The sequence below is a fragment of the Bactrocera tryoni genome, chromosome 2 (genome assembly GCF_016617805.1).
Source record: "Bactrocera tryoni isolate S06 chromosome 2, CSIRO_BtryS06_freeze2, whole genome shotgun sequence".
NCBI classification, from domain to species: Eukaryota; Metazoa; Arthropoda; class Insecta; order Diptera; family Tephritidae; genus Bactrocera; species Bactrocera tryoni.
Genome location: NC_052500.1, coordinates 8,916,224 through 8,940,172, shown reverse-complemented (window position 1 = coordinate 8,940,172; position 23,949 = coordinate 8,916,224). Strand labels below are relative to the sequence as shown.

Below are 23,949 nucleotides of genomic sequence, written 5' to 3'. Positions count from 1 at the left end.
TAAATAATTTTAATTGAATCTCAAATATGAGCTGTCTCTCTCTGTCATTTTTTCTCCTAGGAGCTTTCACTTGAGCTTTCCTTAATAAACCAATATTCCTTTAAAACATCTAAATGAACTAACTTAAGTAAATTCTTATACTAAATACCTAATGCAAAATGTCTTGCTCTGAAATTTTTTCTCCTTGGAGTTTTCACTTGTGCTTTTCTTAATAAACAAGGTATTCCTTTATAACATCTAAAAGAACTAATTTAAATTAAACCAGTTCTGATTAATGCAGGGTCTCCTAAATGTTTCACGAAATATCTTGTGAAAGCTCTTAAGTCAAAAACTTTTATAAAATAAGTTTTTCTTGTGTGAACTAAGAACATTTAGAGGTCTATAACTTAAAAATTTGATTTGTGAAAGCTTTTATTAATAAAGCTTTCAACTAAACTCATCTGAGCTTGAAGCTTTATTTCACAAACACATTAATCCATTAATAACTGCTAAAGGAACTGAACTAACTGATTAAACTAGCCCTCACTAATGCAATGAAAATCATCTTGTGAAGTCTCCAAAAGTTTTTCATCACACAAGTTTTTTGTGTAACTTGTGAACAGCTAAAGAATAGAAATAGCTTAAACATTTTTTGTATGAAAGCTCTTACTAACAAAGTTTTCAAGTAAATTCATTTCAGCTTTGAGCTTTCTTTAATAAAAAAAATTATACATTTTCTAGCATGTAGTGAACTAAATGAAACAAATTCTGTTTCTTTTACCTAATACTTAGTGTAATGCAGATCATCTTGTGAAAGCTCTATAAGACATAGCTTTCATCGGAAAAGTTTTTTGTGCGACCTAAGAACTTTTAATGCAACTAACACAAAAATGGACTTTAGGCTTGTTTTTTGTACTATGAAAGCTTATGAAGGTAAAGCTTTCACCTAACCCGAAGCAAAAGTGTTTTTTGTGTTAATTATTAAAATGTCTCTTTATTGTTGGAAGAACTAGTTATACAGCTTATAGTAGAAGTACTCCAATTTATAATTAAAAAACCAACAACTATTTAAAATACTTAAGAAAAAAACATCAACTCTCAATTACCGTTATTAAAGTTTCATATTTGATATGATACATATCTACATTTTCTATTTTCCTACTTGCAGGTGATACATTCACGTCGTGAAAGTGACGCGGGCACGTATTGGTGTGTGGCAAAAAATGAGTTTGGTGTGGCACGTTCGCGCAATGCCACGCTACAAGTTGCATGTAAGTGAAATTAGCGATATGAAACGAATAAGAACTAATAAGGTTAACAAAAAAGAAAAATAGTTTGCTTAGCGCTTATGCAGAGAGTAGTGTTAGTGCAACTTCGCAGAGTAATAGGAGCTTGCGGTAATTTATTAACTCTATAAAATATTAAAATGCAACGTCAAACGCCAATTTGCATAAGTGCATATTGACAAGCAGCTGCTAAATGTAAAAAATGATAAAAGTAGATTGCTGATCGATTGGTTAAATACTTATAATTAAGTGGCGTAAAAAAACTGTTGAGCTAATCAGTTATATTAGGTGTTTGAATTGGTTAAGATTACGCATATAATTCTTTTACATTTCATTTAGCAAGAAATAGTATCTTTGCTGCTAAGCTTTTAAGCTCTTTCCAATACTAATGTTTATAGTCTAATCATTGTATATATAACTATGCAAAAGTAGACTTCTCGACTCCTCTGACTGCCACCAACTGCTGCCAGGCAACTGCATTTACAATTCAATATCCTTATTTGCCGTTTCATAGAAATATAAATTGATTAATATTTTCAATATCTGCAATATCCATTCTCTCGTTATGCACATCTTCCAACTATCTTTGCCAGTTATTGCCAACTAATAATAATGAGTTCCATTCAATGGATGGTTTACTTGGCAATGCAAATGTTGAAATGGCAAATAGCGGCAATAAAGCCGGCTTTCGCAAAGAATATTCGCAGTTGGAGAGCGTTTTGCATTAATATTGTTGTTTTTGTGCTGCTATGCAATAATAAATAAATAAATCACAGGTAGACTGCTGACAGAAATGTCTGTGAAAGGTTTATGGATGCATAAAGCTTTGCAAAGTTAAGCATATTATTTGCATGGCGTGCCTCATTAGAAAGGATAAAAGCGGCAGTGGAGTAGTAACGGTTGTAGGAAGAAACAAGGATACGACGAAGAATAGTTGGATCTTTGACTGAAATTATAATTGTAATGAAAGGTGATATTTGCAGATGGATGGTAATTTGAGGCAAATAGGCGAGGGAAATTGAATAATTAATTAAGTAAAGGAAATTGAGTGAAATAAATTAGGAAAGTATTTTAAATATTGCTAAAAGTGTGGAAGTTCGAATATAACTAGAATGTATATAAGTTTCGGCTGCAACGAAGCTATATTACCCGTGGCAGTTACATTTCTTTGAGCATAAAAGGGTATGAAAATATCATTATCTCGATTTTAATAGGTTAGTTTGTATGGCAGCTATATGTTATAGTTATCCGGTCTGAACGATATCCTCGGAGATTCTACCGTTATCATAGAAAATAATGTGTACGAAATTTTGTCGAAATATCTTCTAAAATAAAAAATTTTTCCGTACAAGTACTTCATTTCCATCAGTCATTTTGTATGGCAGCTATAGGCTATAGTAGTCCGATTACAATAATTTCTGCGGAGATTATACCCTTCTTTTGGAAAATAACTTGTGAAAAATTTCTTGAAGATATCTTGTCAAATAAAAAAGTTTTCCATACAAGGACTTAATTTTGAATGTCCAGTTTATATGGCAGCTATGTGCTATAGTTATCCGATTTGAACAATTTCTTCGAAGATGACATCATTGTCTCAGATAATAATCTGTGCAAATTTTCGAGAAGATATCTCTTCAAGTGAAACAGTTTTTCATAAAAACACTTGACCCCGATCGTCCAGTTTGTATGGCAACTATAAGCTATAGTGATCCGATATAGGCAATTTCATCACGTTAGCAAACTTAGAGAAAGAAAAGGACGCATGCGAAATATCAGATCGATATCTCGAAAACTGAAGGAGTAGTTCCCGTATATACAAACAGTCAGGCATGCAACAGAACCAACTCGGCTTCTCAATGCAGTTCTAAAATATTCAAAATTGTATTTTTAATTATATACTATTCTCAATATTTATCTTTATTCTTCGCTCTCTGATCTTTAAATTTGCTAAAAACCCCTCTCAACTCTCTTTCCTCCCCAGTTCTACGCGATGAATTTCGCCTCGAACCGCAAAATACACGCGTCGCCCAAGGCGAAGTGGCGCTGATGGAGTGCGGTGCGCCGCGCGGCTCACCAGAACCGCAAATTTCATGGCGTAAAAACGGACAAACAATGAATTTAAGCAGCAACAAACGCATACGCATAGTCGACGGCGGTAATTTGGCCATACAGGATGCGCGTCAGTCGGACGATGGGCGTTATCAGTGCGTGGTGAAAAATGTGGTGGGGACACGTGAATCGGCGACAGCGTTTCTAAAAGTGCACGGTAAGTCAAAATGGTTTTGAAATAAATAATTGCAAAAAGTCGAAATAAGAAAAATATTTTTTCAACAATTGTTTTATAATTCAACCCTTTGTACGCATTTGCTCATTGTGTCTCTTTCTTCGTGTTTACTTGCAGTACGTCCATTCCTCATACGCGGACCGCAAAATCAGACCGCCGTGGTTGGCAGCTCGGTTATCTTTCAGTGTCGCATTGGTGGTGATCCATTACCGGATGTCCTGTGGCGACGCACCGCTTCGGGCGGAAATATGCCATTACGTAAGTGCTTATCTGCATAGACCTTTGTCTTTGTGGTGTAGTTATATGCCACACATAATACATAAATGCGTGTATTTGTACAGATATATCGCTTAACACCTTATTTAAATACGCTTTGACACATACATACATACATACTTAGTAGTGTCACACCGCACTTTGGTTGTAAGCTTTGCGGTCAGCCACTGCATTGCAACTGATTTAATGCGCGAACTTGTCACTATTGCAACGGTTTAAAGAGGGAATATTAAATAGCATTGTTGTTGCGACTACGGTTAGTATTGCAGCAACTTAACTTGAAGCGGTTAAAGATTCCTATTTGATGTTTAACATAATCAAAATTAGTAAAGCGACTCGAAAAAGTAACTGGTATAAATAAAACAACTGGTATAAGTCAATAATGCAATCAAACAATCAACTGCTATAAATATAAAAGTTGGTCTAAATCAATAATGCAATCAAACCAGCAACTGGTATAAATCAAAATCTTATATAAATAAAAAAATGTTGTAAATTAATAATGCCAACAGAGAAGCAACTGGGATTAATCAAACGGTTGGTTCAAATGCATTATACAATCGAACAAGTAACTGGTATAAATCAAACAACTGGCAGAAGTCATATATACAATCAAAAAAGTATCTGGTATAAATCAAAGAGCAGGTATAAATCAGTTATACAATCTAACAATTATCTAGTATAAATCAAACAAGTCAATAATACAATGAAACGATCAACTGATAAAAATTAGACAGTTGGTATAAATCAATTCTACAATCAAAGAATTAAATGGTATAAATGAAACAACTGGTATAAGTGAATAAAACAATTAAACGAAAACCGGTATAAATCAAATAGTTACTATAAATCAATTATACAGTCGAAAAAGTAACTGGTATAAATTAAACATTTGGTATAAATATTCACACAATGTAAAAAAACAATGGATACAAACCAGTCAGGCTGACAAAAAGAAATAGAGATTTGAGTATAATTGTTTATACCAGTTTTATTCGGTATTCATTATTGCTTTCTATGATTTGAGAGGGAGTAGTGTTCGAAAAGTGGCGAAAAAAATATGTTTTATTTAATATAATGTATAGATTAGCAAATAATAGCATAACTCAATCTGTTACATTAGCGACATCTATGGACTAAATACCCACTGTTAGTTCAATTAAAGCTTCTCAAAATTATACATAGTCAAAAATGGTGGCGAGTGAAAACTCCAAACCAAGATTAGGACCGATATTAAGTCTAAATAACGTTTCTAATCCCATATTCTATTGGCACTTCCAGTTTTTTACGTTTACAAGTTATTGTGAAAGCTCTGAATATATGTATATGAATTTTTTGCAATACTTGGAATAATATCCTAAAATCGCGGCGTCTTTCGAGATACTAACCTTATGTATTATAGAGTTCACAATGGTACACCGTTAAGCTTTCACCTTTACATAGGGTGAGTGAAAGCATACCCACTCCAAGCCACTTCAACTACACAAAGCGGGCATTTTTATTATACGAAGAAATTACGAATATTTTTATACCAATTTTTTAAAAAAGCTTTAAAGCTTTTCACTTTTGAATTAAATTTTTTTTTGGTTCCTTGTAAATCGACCAGCTCTAATGTATAGTATGCCTCTTCAAAAAACTCGCAAAAAATGTGTTTTTTCTAAATAGCAACTGGTTGTAACCCCTTAAAGAAGGGGTCCTCTCATTAAAGACAAAAGTCTTACTTGTTCAGAACGACTTTGATCAAACTTGCCAAAGAGTCAACAGACTGCTTCTCTATCAAAAAATGACCACACATACTAAGTAGATAAAACACATACATATGTAACGGTAAATGCATATGCGCTTATATATTGCCCTCTAATTAACTGTGCATGCGTGTTTGACTTCTTGAGTGCCATCTTAGAGCAGCAGCAGACAGTGGTCGTTCAACACCCACAACCGCAAAGGTAAACTCCGTACAAGTGCACTTGGTCAACGTCTTCTCGACATTGTAAATGTGAGTGTGTTTGTGTGCATATGTAGTGGTGCAGACAACTGATGAGCCGAGTGCAGATGAAAAAGTACTACATTTATTTGCGTTGGCAGCAAAGTCATTTTGTTGTTGGCTGTTTTGTTGTGTACCGTTATGTCGTGTCTGCTGTCCAACAAAGTAGTAAAAGTCTAGCACTTACTTGGTGTTGTTGTTGCTGGTGTAGCTCGAACTGCCGCTGTTGCACGTACCGCAAAACAAACTGCAACTTTTAATTCCGTTAATTGCCAATCTCTGTTGCCAGCAATCAACATTTGTGCTGTTGGGTTTTGCTTGCACAACACTTGAATGGTGGAAAATCAGCACGCACACACACCAGCGCACACGTGGAAAGGTATTGGAGCGCAGGTGAGCTTTAGCTGAGTTAGCGTTGGGGTTAAAATCGAAACCGGTGGGGAGCTGCGGTGGCATGTGGCAAGCCAAAGGATGCGCGCAAACAGGACAATGTGGCACAACAAAAACAGCGCCGCACATACGCTTACATGCTTAGCCACTAACCTATGCAAACAAATAAGAAAGCGACGGCTGAGTGCCTTTGCTAATGTTTGTGAGTGTGTGTGTGCCACAAAACGCTAACGAGCAAAGGCTGACTGATAAGCAGGAGGGTGGAAGATGTGTAGTTTAAGAGCGATTTCTATGCATATATTCACATATATATATCCACCCACACATACAAACAAGCGCAAATACCTGTCTATTTGTTTGTCTGCTTGTTTGTTTGTTTGTGTTGAGGTAAGAAAAAGTTTTGCCAACCGGACGCGACACTGTGCTTGTTTGTGCTGTGTTGGCGCTGGCGCTGGCGCTGTCGTTGCAGCGGCGCGGAAGTAGCAAAAGCAAATGTAAACGCCAAAGCTTCCGTAAACTTTTGTTAAGCAAACAATTGCCAGAGACAACAAAAACATTGCAAATCCTGGCAGTCAGCACACACACACCCACAAACACACACACACCACCCACACTCCGCTGCCATTTGCGGGCGCATATAACGCCACTGCTTGCAGCTGGCAGACAATGCAACATATACATTTATGCATGCTTAATATTAACTTGGCTCTGCCTCACTGTGGCATCTTCTGCAGTTGCATGCTGCCAACCACGAAGTGTGTGCACCCTCTACTTATTGTTGTGCGCATTTCTTCTTCTTGCTTGGTAGCTGCATGTCACAGCTGCTTGCTAAGAAATCCAACACTCGACCGGCTGCAGCGCTCTCGCTCCCAACACTTGAACTACTAACTAACCTAGATACATACACACCAATGTAAGGCAACTGCAACGTGCCTCAAAATAAAGCAGGGATTTTACAGCTGCCAACTAACCGGAAATACAAAGTGTTGATACAGCCGTGGTAGTAGGGGCTTAAAATGTACCTGTGCTTCGTAATACAACAGTGTTTAGGTAGACAGGTGTGACCTGAAGTGGCACGACTTAGCTGAAGTGGCGAGGTGGCTTAGTTGAAGGAGGCTAAAGGTTGGTTTGAAGAAAGGAAACGAAGAAAGTAATGATGCAGAAGAATTTACTGTTAGAAAGAACCCCATTAGTATATAATTGGCGACCTTTTGGGGGTTTATACCCACTGAAGTCCTAAAAATTTGCCTCATTTTGAGAATTTTTCCAAGAGTTTGAAAGTGACATCAATTTTTTTCTCACGTGCTTTATTAAATATGTGTTTGTGTGCATAAACAAATTTTTTAGTAATTTTTAAAGGCAATGTTGGCTACTGGCGCAACTTTCAAAATTTTTTGTATATATTTTTTTATCTAACCATTGAAAATTTTTCGAAATTTTGTATCATTCTATCAATTGAAAAACCACCAAATTATTTTGTATTATTTTTTCTTGAATTTAGCGATTGAAACATGTTTTAAGAACCACAAAATTTATTCTACATAAATCGCAAAAACAACATTTTAATTTAGAAATTCCCAGATTAGCTTGACTTTTCAGCCACTGAGTGTTAAGAATTATTCCTTATTTCTTACTTTTTTTTTGACTACCATTTACTACACCAAAAGAGCTTTAGAATCTTTTGGTAACTGAATTTTAAACAATTTTCGTGATTTTCTATAAAATTCCTATAAAAAAATCGAGCGCTTAGTCCAGAAATTTTCTTATTTTTTTCATTATAAACTTTTCGAGTTAAAATATTTATTTCAAAATATCTTATTTTTAAGAAATTATAGATCGTATTAGTATTTTTGCCTTAGATTAAATTTACAAAAATTTGTATTTAAACAAAATTAGCTACTAATTGCATAAAATATACATATAGCATCAAAATATGGACGAAAAATAAGATATTTACTCATACCCACGCAATAAAAAGTCAAAAAAATTCTTCGCTGTGAAACGAAATCTTCAAATTGCAAGAAAATATACACACAAATACTCAAAATACTCTTTAACTGCATAAAAAAGTACAGCAGTCCAACTTCCTTAACGCTGAAGTAAGCCACAAGCCATGCCTTGCACAGCATGTAGTGCACCCGTGCGTATACGTTACCTCCACTGCACAGGTATGCCTATTTAACGCACAACAAAGCCACTAAAGACCAACTCGAAAGTATAAACATACCCTGCAGAAACAATACAGCAGCTTTAGCTTAAAACAAAAACAACAACTGTAAAGACACTAACAAGCGAACAAAAGCAATGGCAGCGCTAACAACAATTATCAACGCTGCTTTCGCATACAATACGGCTGACAGTGGTGTACACTTTTATTCCATTTTTCGCTGCCAAATTGCTGCTGATTTTTCGCTGCGCACTTCGCAGCGCTATTTTCGGCAATTTTTCACCTTTATGCCGAGGCTTTTATTGTTATTCACGCACACAAAGCTATTTTAATGCGCCCTGCCAACCAATGTACAAAGCTATAGAATTACAAACACATACACATTCATACCATTATACTTAACTACGCACATTAAACGTGAACTATTCAAGCCTCACCGGTTTGTTTGACCAACACTTGAACTTTAATTCGCTTTTTATACCAACAACACACATTTCATTCCTTTACATTTGCTCATTTCTTTTTTCTGCTTTTGTATTCCATTTCCATCGCCGCTTTTCACAACAGGTCGTGTGCACATCCTCGAGGATCGCAGCCTGAAATTGGATGACGTTACGCTGGAAGATATGGGCGAGTATAGCTGTGAAGCGGATAATGCGGTCGGCTCAATTACAGCCACGGGCACACTAACCGTACACGGTGAGTTAATTGCTATAAATATTGTTGCTATTATTGTTGTTGTTGCATGTGTGTAGTTGTGTGCAAGTGCAAATTACTCACACCACTACACAGGCCAGCGCACAGGGATGTGCTTAAAGCTTTATTGCGCACATATAAGTACATATATATGTGTGTATGTGTTATAGTTGTTGTTAGTATAAAAGTTTTACGGCTCATTTGAAGTGTTTTTGTGCAGCGCCATGCATGCTGTGAATCAGAATCAAGTGTTTCTTTGATGAAAGTTTGCATAAAGGGTGTCGAAAGTTCGACCACAGCTTTCACTTGTCAAAGTTTAAGCTGCACGGCGTTAGTTAGTAAGATCTCTTGAGTTGGTATTGACTAATAAGAGTTTTGATTAGTTGTCTGGTAGAAAAAAAGCTTTGAAGGCTAGATATTGGAATAGGAGTAGAAGAAATGTAGTTATTTGTATGTAATGACGAAGTAGACTAGTAGGAAATTTCTTTCAGATGGAGAGACAGTAGATATATCTATGTTGTATTCCAAATTACCAATGCTAAGCATCTAAAGCAACACTAAGTGGGAAATGTAAAAACGAAAAATTATTAGAAGGCTTCATTTTTTCAGTTTTCATACAAATATTGAGCTTTACAACATAACTAACATGAAGAAAGAATCGATGGATTGAAAAATTCTAAGTAGAAGCATAAAAATATAACTGGCCTGTACTTCTGAGTTTACGTACCTATAACTGAAAAGCTCGAAGAATCGATCTATTGAAAAGCCATCGTAAAAACTCTCAATTTATTCCCAAAGCTTGGCAACCTAGGTTATGGACTTGAAGAATGAATATAAGTGGATAGCACCTGACATAAAGCGAGTTCTGTGCCTTTCCTTAATATAAATGAGCAACATGGAACCAAGAAACTACAAAACTGAATAATTTTTTCGAAACTCTTTTAGTAAATTTTACTAAGAAGGAGGAACAAACTTTCTCAATAAGGAGCCTAAAGCCTAAAAGGAAAGGATTATCAATGCAGAAAAGTACCAACCGAGGATTTCAGCAGTTGAAGAGCTCGTCAAAGAAGCTCATTATACAAGAACATCAAAATATAAGCGACATTTTATCTTAACTGTAATTAAGGTGGAAACTTATCCCGATGTTTTTTCTTCCAATCTCCAGCCTATGCAAGACTGAGGCTGAAACTTTTTTGCGATGCAGAAGACTTAGCCGAAACTGACAATGCCGTCTCAACAAATTTGTGATAGGTTTTAGTTTTTAGGTAGCTCTTTGTCCATTAGTAAGGGTCTTATGAACTATTATAAAGGGGTTTAAGATACCATGTCGAACCGGTGTTCTAAGCTGTCCAAGTGAGATCTTTTTTAGGATCGAACTAAGTCAAAGCTAACCTAGTTGCTTCAGAAAGCTTTGTCGGAACTATAGATATATATACTGCACGATAAGGTAGTTGAATGATCTCGATACGTCAAAACAAAACCAACAAAAAAATATACAGTCCAACTGAACGATTGCCTATGAAACACCCTGTGTCCTAACAAGCCGCCCACACCAGCAGCAACAACATAAAAATTAATTACCTGACCGCACTTCAAAAACAGAAAGAACACAAAGCGTAGAAACGAAAATCATGAAAGGAATACAACAACAAATGCAACAAAAATATGCGCTTAATATGTTCATTGCTTTGCAATAACATTTACCGTTATTAACAACTTATTTACTTTTGCACCCTCCCTCAACTTATGTATTTTTGTCTTTTTATTACGTTTGCTCTCCTTCACTTACTCGCCTACGCAACGCCAACAGCACCACCCAAGTTCATCACACGCCCCAAAAATCAACTCGTCGAAGTCGGTGATGAAGTGCTCTTCGAATGTCAAGCCAGCGGCTATCCCAAGCCCACACTCTACTGGTCGGTCGAGGGCAATAGTTCGCTACTCTTCCCCGGCTACAAAGATGGACGCATTGAGGTGACGTTAACGCCCGAGGGTCGTTCGGTACTGTCGATATTGCGTTTCGCACGCGAAGACTCTGGCAAAGTGGTGGTTTGTAATGCTTTGAATGCGGTTGGTAGCGTTAGCAGTCGCACCGTTGTCACTGTGGATACACAATTCGAATTGCCACCGCCAATTATTGAGTTGGGTCCCGTCAATCAAACGTTGCCGGTGAAATCGATCGTAACGCTGCCGTGTCGCACCAGCGGCACGCCAACACCACAAGTCTCTTGGTATTTGGATGGCATGCCAATCGATGTGAACGAGCATGAGCGTCGCAATCTCTCCGAGGCGGGCACACTCACCATAGCCGATTTGCAGCGTAATGAAGATGAAGGCCTGTACACGTGTGTGGCGAGCAATCGTAATGGCAAGTCATCGTGGAGCGGTTATCTACGTTTGGATACGCCAACCAATCCGAATATTAAATTCTATCGTGCACCGGAGCTATCCACACATCCGGGTCCGCCGGGTAAACCGCAAGTTGTGGAGAAGACCGAAGATTCGGTGACACTATCGTGGACGCGCAGCAATAAGGTGGGCGCCTCCAGTTTGGTCGGCTATGTGGTCGAGATGTTCGGCAAAAATGAGACGGACGGTTGGGTGGCTGTGGGCGCACGCATACAGAATACCACCTTCATGCAGGTGGGCATGGTGCCGGGCGTTAACTACTTCTTTGTCATAAGAGCGGAAAATTCGCATGGCCTATCGCTGCCGAGCCCAATGTCAGAGCCGATTAATGTGGGCATGGTAAGTGTACAATACCATGAACGTGTATTTAAGGGGTTATGTAATATCCTGCCTTCTTTGCTTCTCTTTTGCAGCGTTTCTTCAATAGCGGCTTGGATTTGAGTGAAGCACGCGCCAGCCTGTTGTCCGGCGACGTAGTGGAACTAATTAACGCCAGCATCGTGGACTCGACAAGCATGAAATTGACGTGGCAGGTTAGTTTAGCGCAATTCGCTGTTGCTTTTCCTTATACTCCTTCATTCTTCGAACGACTTAATGGCACGGTGTCAATATCAATGCAATAGCGAAGCGTGACAAAACAGTCAAGCAGCTAAGTCAGCGGGATTGTGCCGTGCACCTCACACCTGCCGGCGCGCGGCAAGCGGTGTGGCATCGCCAATCAAATTGCCCAATTTTCCCCAAATCCGCTTCACATTTTTTACAATTTTTCTAATTCTTTTTGCCGTTTTTTCTTCTTTCATCTTCACAGATAATCAACGGCAAATACGTGGAAGGCTTTTACATCTACGCGCGTCAATTACCAAATCCGCCAACAAGCACCGCAGCCGGCGGTTCGGAGCTCAGCAGCGCAAATGCCAATCCATTGCTGGCGGCACGTAGCGCCAGTTCGTCCTCATCCTCAGCCTCTGCATCAGCTGACGCTGCGACGGCTGCATTGATTTCGGCTAAACCAAATATTGCCGCTGCCAGACGTGATGCGGCCGTTAAAAATGCCGCCACCGCAACCAGCAGCACCACATATCGCATGCTAACGATATTGAACGGCGGTGGCGCCTCCTCCTGCACTCTGACTGGCCTGCTGCAATATACGCTGTATGAATTTTTCATTGTACCCTTCTACAAGTCGGTCGAGGGAAAGCCGTCAAACTCGCGTATTGCACGTACACTCGAAGATGGTGAGTACACAAAAACCCATATAGCATTACATACGTATAAATAAGCAAACAATTAAAGTGTATGAAGTAAGGTAAAATAGAAGCATCAAAGTATTGACAGCGGCACATTCGTCGGTTGGGTGTTTTTGCTCATGGCAAGGATAGTGAAGGGGTTGATTTAAGTGTCTTAAATTTGTATATTTCACCGATTGAGTGCTGCATTACAATTACATTGCGAAAACTTGTATATTCTACCTGTCAGCCGTACATACTCGTATGTTTACATTTTTAGCGCAAATTGCGTTACACGAAAATATTTCTAAACCGCTTCCTAAGAAAATTTTATATGACCACTCTTTCATGCCCAATTCTACATTTTCTATTATATTTTGTACTTATACCAGTTTTTGGCGAACCGAACAAACAACTGGTATAAATAGCAAAAACTGGTATAAACTTAAAAAATGCTGTAAAACAATATAAATTGATTATGAAGATTACGAAGCGCGATTTGCAATAACGTTGTATACTGGTTACAAAGAAAATATTATATGTATAAATATTTCTTCCCAATTTTAATTTTTCTAACTCGATTGAGAGTTATAACAGTTTTTGGATAATCAAATAAACAACTCATATAAATTGCATCGTATAAACTATCATAAACCGCATAAAGTCGTATAATTTATTGTGCATTGAATTTGAAGCGGTTTTGTGCCAGCCATGTAACATACGCGTTTACATCTTCAACCGCGATTTTCATTATATTTTTATACCGCTTTCAATGAAATTATTACATGAACACTCATTTCTTCTTATTTTCACATTTCCTCAATAATTTCGTACTTATACCAGTTTTCGGCGAATCGAACATACAACTGGTATAAATCTCATAAACTGGTATAAATCTCATAAACTGGTACAAATCTCATAAACTGGTATAAACTACAAAAACTGCTATAATCTAATATAGATTGAGTATAAAGCAGTTACTTCACTTTAAAGAGTTGCCACATAATTTCTTGCATTGAAAACAACATTTTTTTCTTGCTTTTTGCAATGTTTGTAATTTGCTTTGTGAGGAGAAAACAAAGCGCGCAAAGAAGTGGTGAATCGAAATCAGCTAATATTACCATATGCTGTTTTCCTGTGCCAATTTGGCTATCAGCCAGGTTTTTGTAACCAGCAAGAAAATATCGAAGGCACTAGTGAACTAGTTATCTTTAATTTATGTAAATAGGGGTAATGGCATTAAGCGCATGTGCTGCAATGTGCTCCATAAAAATGTAAATACACGCTTAATCAATATATGTACATACTTTTACATATATGTCGCAAAAATTTCGCAAGCTGAGGCACAGAATTAGAAAGCAGGGGCAACAAAGTGCATTAATCTACGCTAAAAATGCTGAAAAATACCGATACATGCAGTATACATACTATACATACATACGTCTATTATATTTCCAGCCATTCTTCCCATTCCACTCATTAGTTTTGCAACCCTCATCCTTTCTACAAAAAAAATTACTGATTTAGGAAATAGTTGTGGAATGGCCTGGTCGCCAATCTGATTAACAACAACACGCTTTTGCAAACACCCTTCTCACACAGCACGCACATAGTCACTCAACAGCCATTGCCTGCTACAGCGCCAATCCTTTGTTCCCTTTCGTAACAATAACCTAATTTCATAATGTAACAACGCAACAAGGAATAAATGATTGAAAAATGCTTGACAAAAAAGAGTAAAAGGAGGCGTACTCGACAAATTTCATTTCGTAAATGCGAAATTTTCGATTTCAATCGATGTGTTGCAACATCAGCTGTGCCCTAAATGCTAAGTAGCGTCCTTAGAGGTGGGCCGGTGCGGCACACATGTGCCAGGTTTCATTTATTTTGTGTTTGTCGCACTTTCTTCCTCCACCAAGTGTGCTCTTTGCCGCTGCGGGTAATCAGAGGGTCGGCAATTTCAAGGGTCGTTTGAGAAAGTGCTCGCAAACACAAAGCGATTGTTGTAATTCTGTAATATTGTATTGAGTAATATTGAAAAGTAACACAAGGGATATTGTTTGCGGAATATTTGCAAATGTATTATATTTGTTGCTTGGTATTGAATTGAACTAGCGCGTCCTTGCATGAAGCATATGGGAGCACGGTGAGAAGTCATGCGTTAAGCGTGTAAATACACAAATTAGTTAAGTTGATGGTGTGCAAACTTTTTTGCGAAAGTAAATATACAATTAGGTGCCGAAACTGCAAGGCAACATTGATGGAAACTTATACTTGTATGAGTACTACCTGTATATACTGTGTATATGTTTCTGACAGCAGTTGCCTTTGTTTGACGGTAGGTATATCGCTCAGTTTTTGAATTAGCGCTCTGAAATCTTGCACTTGATCTTTTCTCACCAAGAAGCTTTTTTTCTGTCGATATTGACGATAACGGACTACTATAGCATATAGCTGCCTAACAAACTGAACGATCAACATCAAGTTCTTGTATGGATATATCTTGTATTTATTCAGATATCTTAAAAAAATTTGGCATGCATTATTTTCTGAAAGAATGCTAAAATCTCTGAAAAACATTTTCAGATGGGAGCTCTTTAACATATAGCTGCCTAACAAACTGAACGATCAAAATTAAGTTCTTTTATGAAAAATTTTTTATTTAATGAGATATCTGCACGAAATTTCACATAAGTTATTGTCACAGCTGCCTACAAATTGGCCAAATAAAATCAAGTCCTTATAGAACAACCTCTTTTATTTGACGAGATATTTTCATGAGATTTGGCACAGAATATTGCCTGAAATCACACTATAACTTCCTAGAAAATTTTTCAGATCGGACTAATATAGCATATAGCTGTCATACAAACTAACCGATCCAAATAATATTTTTGTATGGAAAACTTTTTTATTCGACGAGGTATCTACATGAAATTTGGCATAGATTATTAAACAAGACAGTGCTACATTTTTCATAAAAATTGTTCAAATCGGCTCACTATAGCATATAGCTGCCATACAAACCGACCCAACAAAATCAATATAGAGATATTTTAATACCTTCTATGCTGCAATAAATGGACCTGTGAAAGGTATTTTAGCCTCGGTGCAACTTAAGTGAAAGAGTTTTCCTATTATATTTATCTTTATCTGTAATTTTATCTTTATATTAATTGTATATAAATATTTATCTTTACCTGAGCGCAGCTAATTGAAACCCTATATAATCTATAAATATTTTATATATATACTATACACATTCACGTATACGAAAGCCCGTTCGTATATATGGTATATCTGTACTTTGTACGCAAATTCTAAATCCACACCGATTTTCTGGCACAATACACCTACACCATGCAGAATCGCGTTACAAAGTTGTTGCGCAGCAAAAATATTAAATCAAACTCATTCCGTATTCATCACATTTCCACTTTGGAATTGCTTTCTTGCGCTACAGAAACACATACTCCAAACCAGCACATTGAAGTACGCAGCTTCATACACCCACCTTAACACACTCATACTTTCACAGCAACCCACACAACCAGACTGCTATTAGAGTTAGGAAAAAAGCGAAATTGTGGAGAAATTGCAATTGCAATTGCGAAAAAGATAAACAACAATTATTTTATATGCAGACACAAATACATAAACAAGCTGTACACACATACAGCCACACGCATATGCATTTGCCATGCGAAACAGATTTATCATAGCATACTTGCAGGCGCTTGTGGAGCATGCTGGAATTCTCAGTAAGCAGCGACATGTAAATAAGCGCCAACAAAGGAAGAAGGTGTGCACTGGGACATCGATGTCGTGTGCAACGTTTGGGTGTATGTGTGTGCGGCGCTGTGGTGCCTGCGGCGCATTATGCGACTGTGGTGAAGTGGGGACGCGTTTCGAGTTGAGTAAACAACCGCAAAAGTTCCAGCGTTTCGCTTTAAAGGCGTTTTTATTTGTTTGCAGCAGCGTATTTGCTGAGGTATTGCCACAAGTGCGGCGCGAGTATGCAGATCACATACAGGCGGCGGCAATGACGACGGCACATGTGAGCATGAGCGTGTGTGTGAGGATGTGGAAGATATGCATTGGCGACACAACTCAAATGTCAACTGCTGTTTCGTGCTGCAATTTGTATGCAATTTGAAAAATGATGCAAAAGAAAAGCACAAGCCAGCAAAGTAAACGGTACTTTACATATGCACACACATAACATGGCGGTTGCTGTTGCATACATACATATACATGTGCGCGTATTTGCCAAGCAAACACACAGACAACTGGCAGGCACACTAATTTGTCGCCTTGTGCGCCCTCGGCACTTCACCGCCGCTTTTGCTGCTCCCTTGAGATCACGCACACTGCGCAGGCACCCACTCACCAGCAGCGCTGCCACCTTCATTTAGCTAAATGTTTGATTGTGTTGGTGGCTGGCAGCACTGCTCACACTTTCCACCTCCCTCGATTTCAGTACAGTGGCGGGAACGAAGTGGGGTGGAGTTGGCGTGTGTTTATCTAAATAGAAATTGCTTTGCTTTGCGTTACTTAGCTACCGTTGCAGCTTAACTTTTCTTTTCTATACTTCGCACTTGATGCATACATGCATAATAATGAGCGCATTGTATGTGCCACAAAATGTGGTGTGAGTTGCACACAGAAAGCAAAAATTACAAAAAAGTATAGCTATAACAACAAAAGTGTTGGCGTGAAGAGTCGAAACAAAGAGTTGAGCGTAGACAAAAATAGCTTAGCGAAATGAGTTAGAAATTGCCAGCGTTGCCACAAAATTCCAACACTCAATCAACTGGGATTTATGCACTCAGACACTTACTCACACTTGTTAACGGACGCTGAGGAATTGCTTTGTGCATTTTAAAGTATATGTGCGCTTTCTATATGTGTATATATGTATGTATATATGCATATCTACATATGCATGATAACCCTCACTTTCATTTACATAAACACTTTCTTCAAATTTGAATGAAATTGCTTTGCACAGGATTTAATGTGATCACATGTTAAATAAATGATAATGAAAAAATTTATGTTTTAGGCATTTTAGAGTAATATTAACCTCAACATTTTTGGGTACTTTAGGGCAATATTTTTAGGCACTTCAGTAGTAAAATCAAGGATACTTAAGGATAATATTAAAGTCAACATTTTTGGGTATTTTACGAATAATATCAAGGACTGCATTTTAGCACTACTCCATCAGAAACTAATATGGCTCAAATCTCTATGAGTTCCCTATAAGAAGATTAAGTCGTAAGATTAGATCGCTCAGCATGACGAGGCATCACACTTAGACTGTTATGTTTAAACATTCATTTGTGAAGCCAAACGAAAAACTCCTTCAATTGAACATCGGTAATCCAAAAGCAAAACCGCCGTGAAACCATCACAAATCTGCTTAAGTGTTTTATTTCTATTTCCGCTAATTATCCTGAAATTGTCTGGAAATATAAGACCCAAGTGGTTTTTGCTTTAAACTGGCAAAATCGAGAGATTTTAGAAGCAAGTGTGGAGGTGATTCTATCTCATCTTACTGCAAACCATTAATGCACCTAGTATCTGGTAAGATGTTCAATCTTACTGCATGAATCCCAATCGGACATTGTCAAGTTAGAATTTTCTACAACCATGGAAAGGTGGACTCTGCTGAGAACGAAGAGTTCGCAAAGCTCTTACGATTTCCTCCAATCAAAAAAAGCGGGCAACTGCACAGCTGCGGGTAGTTGACGCTTGCTGAGCTGGTCTGAAGCCCAATAATTTATCAGTGAAGCACAAGAAGCCTACGGAGCACCTAACGGTACAAGAAAAAGATTGTTATTAACGTCTATAGACCATACCTACCCAAAAAATGTTACTATGGAGAGTTAAGAAGCAGTTTTAAATATCTCTTAAGGGGTTACATGGGTTTACGGGTTTCAAAAAATGTATTTTTTATTGACTTATTAAATTCTACAACACCCTAACTTTGTCTTAAATTTTCTAGTTGGTACAAGTAATATTTTTGGAGATATAGCCTTAAGAATTTGTGCGCTCAAGGCTAGCTAGGCAAAGTGCGCCTTTTTTAAATGCATTTTTCTCGAAACTGTGTTTTTGAAGCCGTTTGGCAAGATTTCTCAAGAACTACCCAACCGATCTTCATAAAATTTTATGAAATTTTACACAGGTCTTTGAGATACTGATCTTAAAGACTTGGACGAAGGACTCTTTTTGAAGTTAATTTTTTTGAGAAAATGTGTGCCACAGAAAAAAATTTTAAATTAAAAGCAAGTACTTCTAGAAACTTTCTTGGAGGTGTCTAAGGATATATGAAGAGTACCAAGCGAAAAAAATAAAAGTTTTTTTCAACCTAATGCACATATGTATTTTACACTTGACTATATGTTATCTAACTATATTCATATGTATCTCAATTTTATTTTATCTTTATATTTACAGTTATCAACGAGACACCATTCGGCATGGAAGCTGTGCTATTGAACTCCTCAGCGGTATTTTTGAAATGGCGAGCACCAGCAATGAAGCCACAGCATGGTGAGTAATAGAAAAAGAGTTAAAAGTATGTTTAAAAAGCGTGAACAAGTTTAGTGGAAATGAAATATAAATGAATAACAAAGTACAGATTTCAATTTTAAATCGATGTGGCATGCTTGGAAATTTTGAAAAATTTTCTAAATTTTTCTAAGTAATTTACACAATAGCTTTCTTCTAAGTAAGCACAAATTTAATACTAAATTTAGTGAAATAGTTGTCAGCTTTTCATACACATATGTACATATTTTCTTTAAACTCTTCTTTTCTTGCTCCACAGGCATCTTACTATTCTATCACGTGATTGTGCGTGGCATTGATACGGCGCACAATTTCTCACGCATACTAACAAATGTGACCATTGACTCTGCCTCACCCACACTGGTGTTGGCCAATCTAACGGAGGGTGTGATGTATACAGTTAGCGTAGCAGCTGGCAATAATGCTGGCATTGGACCTTATTGTGCGCCGGCAACGCTGCGCTTGGATCCAATAACCAAACGGTTGGATCCGTTCATTAATCAACGGTGAGTAAATAAGATTTGGTGCGGAAGGAGAATGAAAAATTATCGAAATTATAAAAAAAAAAATTTACACAAGTATCAGAAAAAACTTGGTTCAACCAAAATATGATTTTTTAAGAAAATTTGGCAATATTTTCGTTAAAATAAATTTTTTTTAATTAATTTTTATTTATTTATTTTTATTTATTTTTTTTCTTATTATTTATGTACTAATTGTATTATTATTATTATATTTCTTTCTACTTCTACAGCTACCCCATCAATCAGGACCATGTCGACGATGTGCTCACACAACCCTGGTTCATTATTCTGCTCGGCGCCTTTTTGGCCATGATGATGCTCTCACTCGGCGCAATGGTTTTCATTAAACGCAAGCACATGATGATGAAACAATCGGCATTGAATACAATCAGAGGTGAGTTGACAGTAAATTGTATAAGAATATTTCACAAAAACGCACACAAAAAAAGAAAAGAAAACTATAAAGCTGTATAAAAAATTGCTCACGCATACACCATGCACGGATGTGTTTGTGTGGATGCCGAGAACAGTTGCCAGCTGATTGCTGTGCCGGATGGAGTCAGCTGCAGCATCATTGACGGCGACGCCTGAATGTCGGCAACGGAAACATTTAACACGCGTGTTACGTGCGTGATGCCATACAACAACAACACATACACACTATTTTTATAAGCAAACGACACAGTCATATATTTAAAACCAGACCAAGCGTATAGTTATATTTGCCTATACTGAGACATGCAGATCTAAGGGAACCTAAATTGTAGCGAAAAAGTATTTCACATTCAACTTTTGCGCGCACTTTGTTACATAATAATTTCGTGATAACACACAAAAAGAATGAGCGATGTACACTAGAAGCGACCACACGTCTCTTATTAGCAAGCAAAAGATTTATTTCTCTTTAAAATGCGTAAACCTGTTGAGAAAATTTGAAGATTTATACGCAAAAAGCCAACTTTCGCCAATTTGTTTTTTTGGCTTATCGCTAGTTCTAGTATATTTCGAACTAATATGCTACTTTCGAGTCTCACCTCGCTAGCTGCATGAACTGAGGATCAATCTGACGTAAAGTACGACCATCATTTCCTGCTCATTCCGGCAAGGGCTTAATAATTACTTGTCTGCTCTAATGATATTTAGTCTGTATTAATTTCAATGTTCGTCCTACTAACAAAAATTTTAAAAGGGTTGAAGAAAATCCTCTGAAATGTTAGAAACACTAAAGATTTGTATTGAAAAATATTAAAATTGAGATTTAAGTTGTATAAGTACTCATTTTCATTGGTTATCCTCTTCATTCTAAATTTGTTACATTTTGCAACAATACTAGTCTAAAATTAGGCCCACTTTTTTAAATATTATATTATAATAACGTATATTAACCAGCACTTAAAAGTCCATAAATCTTATTTTCAGTCTTAAAGACAATTTTTGATTTTGTTCTTTTCTACAATTATGTCCACTTTGATTTTTCTTAGCATACATCTAGGCGCTAATTGCTTTAAATACACGTATGGTCTATAAACCCCATTTTCAGGATTACAGACGCATTCCGAATTTGTTTTTTTTAATTCACCGACTTTTATTTTTCTTAGCATACATCTAGGCGCTACATGTATTAAATACGTATTTGGGTTACAATTAGCAAACATTCTCATAGCTTAGCAACATTTTGGTATAAACTTTATAACAACGGTGTATAAAAATATTGAAGAATCTAAGTATACTATTTCTTTGGCAGTTTTCCTATGAAGCACTCGCTTGTAAGTTAGTTTTGCTCTCCCTATTCGTTTTTCGATAAGATCAATGCTAATATTTGCTATATAGTGCAGGTAAAACATGTGGCAACATGCAATAATTTCATTTGCTTCAAAATATTTCTTACAACAAATTGATAAATTAGCTTTTTTAACTACTTTATACAAAATATTGCCTACATTTGGGCTTCAGGCTTGCCATAAAATCATGGAAATTGTAGTTCATTCGATATGCCAGCCAACATTATTTAATACAACACTTCAACCAATATGCGGTACACATATGAAAATCATTGCATACTTTTGGGCGTTTAAAATGTTTAAAGCCACAGCATACACGCAAGTACCAGCTTGCTTGCAGTTTTTACGTAACATACATATGTACAAGCAAATTTGCAACTATTTCGAAAAACTGCTACAACAATGAAAACAAAAAATGGTGAAAAACAATGTGCAACTACAAATAGCAACTTAAAGTTGTTGCCGAACTACAATTACATACAATTTACTGTGTATTGCCGCAAAGCAGCCACTTGTGTGTCCAAGTGCGTTGCACGCCAAACTAAAGCACTCAAAAGTAATAAATGCGCACCATATTTGAGCGTTGTTGAGCATGTGGAGTGCCAACAACAACAATAATAACAACAAAAACTACAGTAGCGAAAGCATTGTTGTGCAATAACAACAACTACTTGCCCAGGAAACGCTTTCGAACAGCAGCAACAGTTAAAAATATGCAAGCAGGTGCATGCCGCTTGAGAGTTTATACACTTATGTGTGTGTGTATGTGTATATGTGGGCGCATGTGTGTGTGTACCTGCAATATATGCGCTCGCTCGCCACTGCATTCACTGAAGTGTACTTAAATTGCGCATTGCGCTGCCACCCAAAAAGTGTGCTTGGTCAGCTGGCAGCAGCCACACACACACTCATACCTATATTTTTACTTGTAAGTGTGTGTAAGGCACTCACACTCACTTTGCGGCGCACACAGATGCATTTACTCACCATTGAAGTGGCATGAATGTCAGCCAAGTGCAGGTGGGTGGCATGCATATATGTTTGTTGTTGTATGTGTGAACGAAATTTCATGCTTAAGTGCTGCTGTGTTAACGGTACATGTAAAATACACACAAATAGTATATATATATATAGAACAAAATGTAACAATGCTTGGCGTGACAATGACAAAAAAAAAAATAAATAAAAATAATAATAATAGATGCAGTTTCAAAAATTAATTGCAAATGTGTACACACATATACATGTACATGTTGCCGCATGAAAAAGAGTTAACAAGACATATAATGCAATAAAATTCAAAAAATACAAACGCAATGGCAATAAAACACTTGACTGAGCATTGCGCTGTTGTATTACTGACAGTTTAATTGGTTCATTGCGCTGCTGCAACAACGGCAAAATCAACAACAACAATAATGCAAGCAATTTTTTCATTGTTTGTTGCCAATTTTCCACTTTATTGTGATTTTTTCGCCCTTAATACAAGCTCTGTTGTATTATTTTTTGTTTGCTTTGCTTGCTGCCGTCGCTGTGATTTTCCGCCATTTTTCTTGTTTTGTGCTTTTTTGTTATTTTTTGTATTTGCTTTGCGTTTTTTTCTCTTTTTTTTGCAATTTTTTTTTTGCATTATTTTTCTTGCTTTTTCGCTGTGCTCACTCACATTTCGCAACATTCACTTTGCTAAATGCCATACAACGCTACTAACTATGCCGGCCATTCTGGTCACTTGTCTGCTATAATGGCATTAAAAGCTTTCCAGCACGCGCGTACTTTTGTGCGTGTGCTTATGTGTGTGGGAAGGAACATTGCATGCAACAATATTTATGCATGCGGCGCTGTACACAGGACAATGATGGTTGCATGTGTCATTTATTAACACATGACAAAATGCCGCAGACGCCCACAATGCAACCGCGTATAAAGTGCCTTCGGTGCGATTTATTTTTTTATTTATTTAAAAAAATGTTTTTTTTTTGTTTTGCATTTACATGCAAATAAATATATGGTAAAGCGTTTAATGGAAAAATTTAATAATGCGCATAAATCAAATGCGTTCAAAAATAATTGCGTAGTCAGCAGCAGTGGCATTTAAATCGTTGCAAAATATAGCTATTTAATATATATAAATTTTCGGCTAAAAAAATTAAAAATTTTTTTGGCTTAAAAATATTGTTTTTTGTTATGAATAAGAAGAAACGATAATTTCGATTGCAGGGAAGTCATAATAGTTTACACAAATCAATAAATTTTCATACAACAACGTGATATTACATTTTTAGTTGGCCAGCTTGCATGGCAGCTTTATGCTCTAGCCGATCTTAATCATTCTTTCGAAAATTGTGCCTTTGCTTTCGACAATAATATACGC

At 36.9% G+C, this 23,949-nt stretch overlaps 1 protein-coding gene across 4 annotated transcripts in view; it reads left to right on the top strand.

The window, feature by feature from the left end:
- Positions 1 to 23,949, top strand: part of LOC120769547 (protein sax-3) — a 289,146-nt gene that overhangs the window by 251,667 nt on the left and 13,530 nt on the right. For all 4 annotated transcript variants that reach the window (XM_040096596.1, XM_040096595.1, XM_040096594.1 and 1 more), the window contains 10 exons: positions 1,148 to 1,250; positions 3,247 to 3,531; positions 3,667 to 3,807; positions 8,934 to 9,065; positions 10,873 to 11,810; positions 11,885 to 12,004; positions 12,280 to 12,706; positions 19,160 to 19,255; positions 19,533 to 19,779; positions 20,028 to 20,191. In XM_040096596.1, coding sequence (XP_039952530.1) covers positions 1,148 to 1,250; positions 3,247 to 3,531; positions 3,667 to 3,807; positions 8,934 to 9,065; positions 10,873 to 11,810; positions 11,885 to 12,004; positions 12,280 to 12,706; positions 19,160 to 19,255; positions 19,533 to 19,779; positions 20,028 to 20,191 — 2,653 coding nt within the window. The remainder of the gene's footprint in view (positions 1 to 1,147; positions 1,251 to 3,246; positions 3,532 to 3,666; positions 3,808 to 8,933; positions 9,066 to 10,872; positions 11,811 to 11,884; positions 12,005 to 12,279; positions 12,707 to 19,159; positions 19,256 to 19,532; positions 19,780 to 20,027; positions 20,192 to 23,949) is intronic.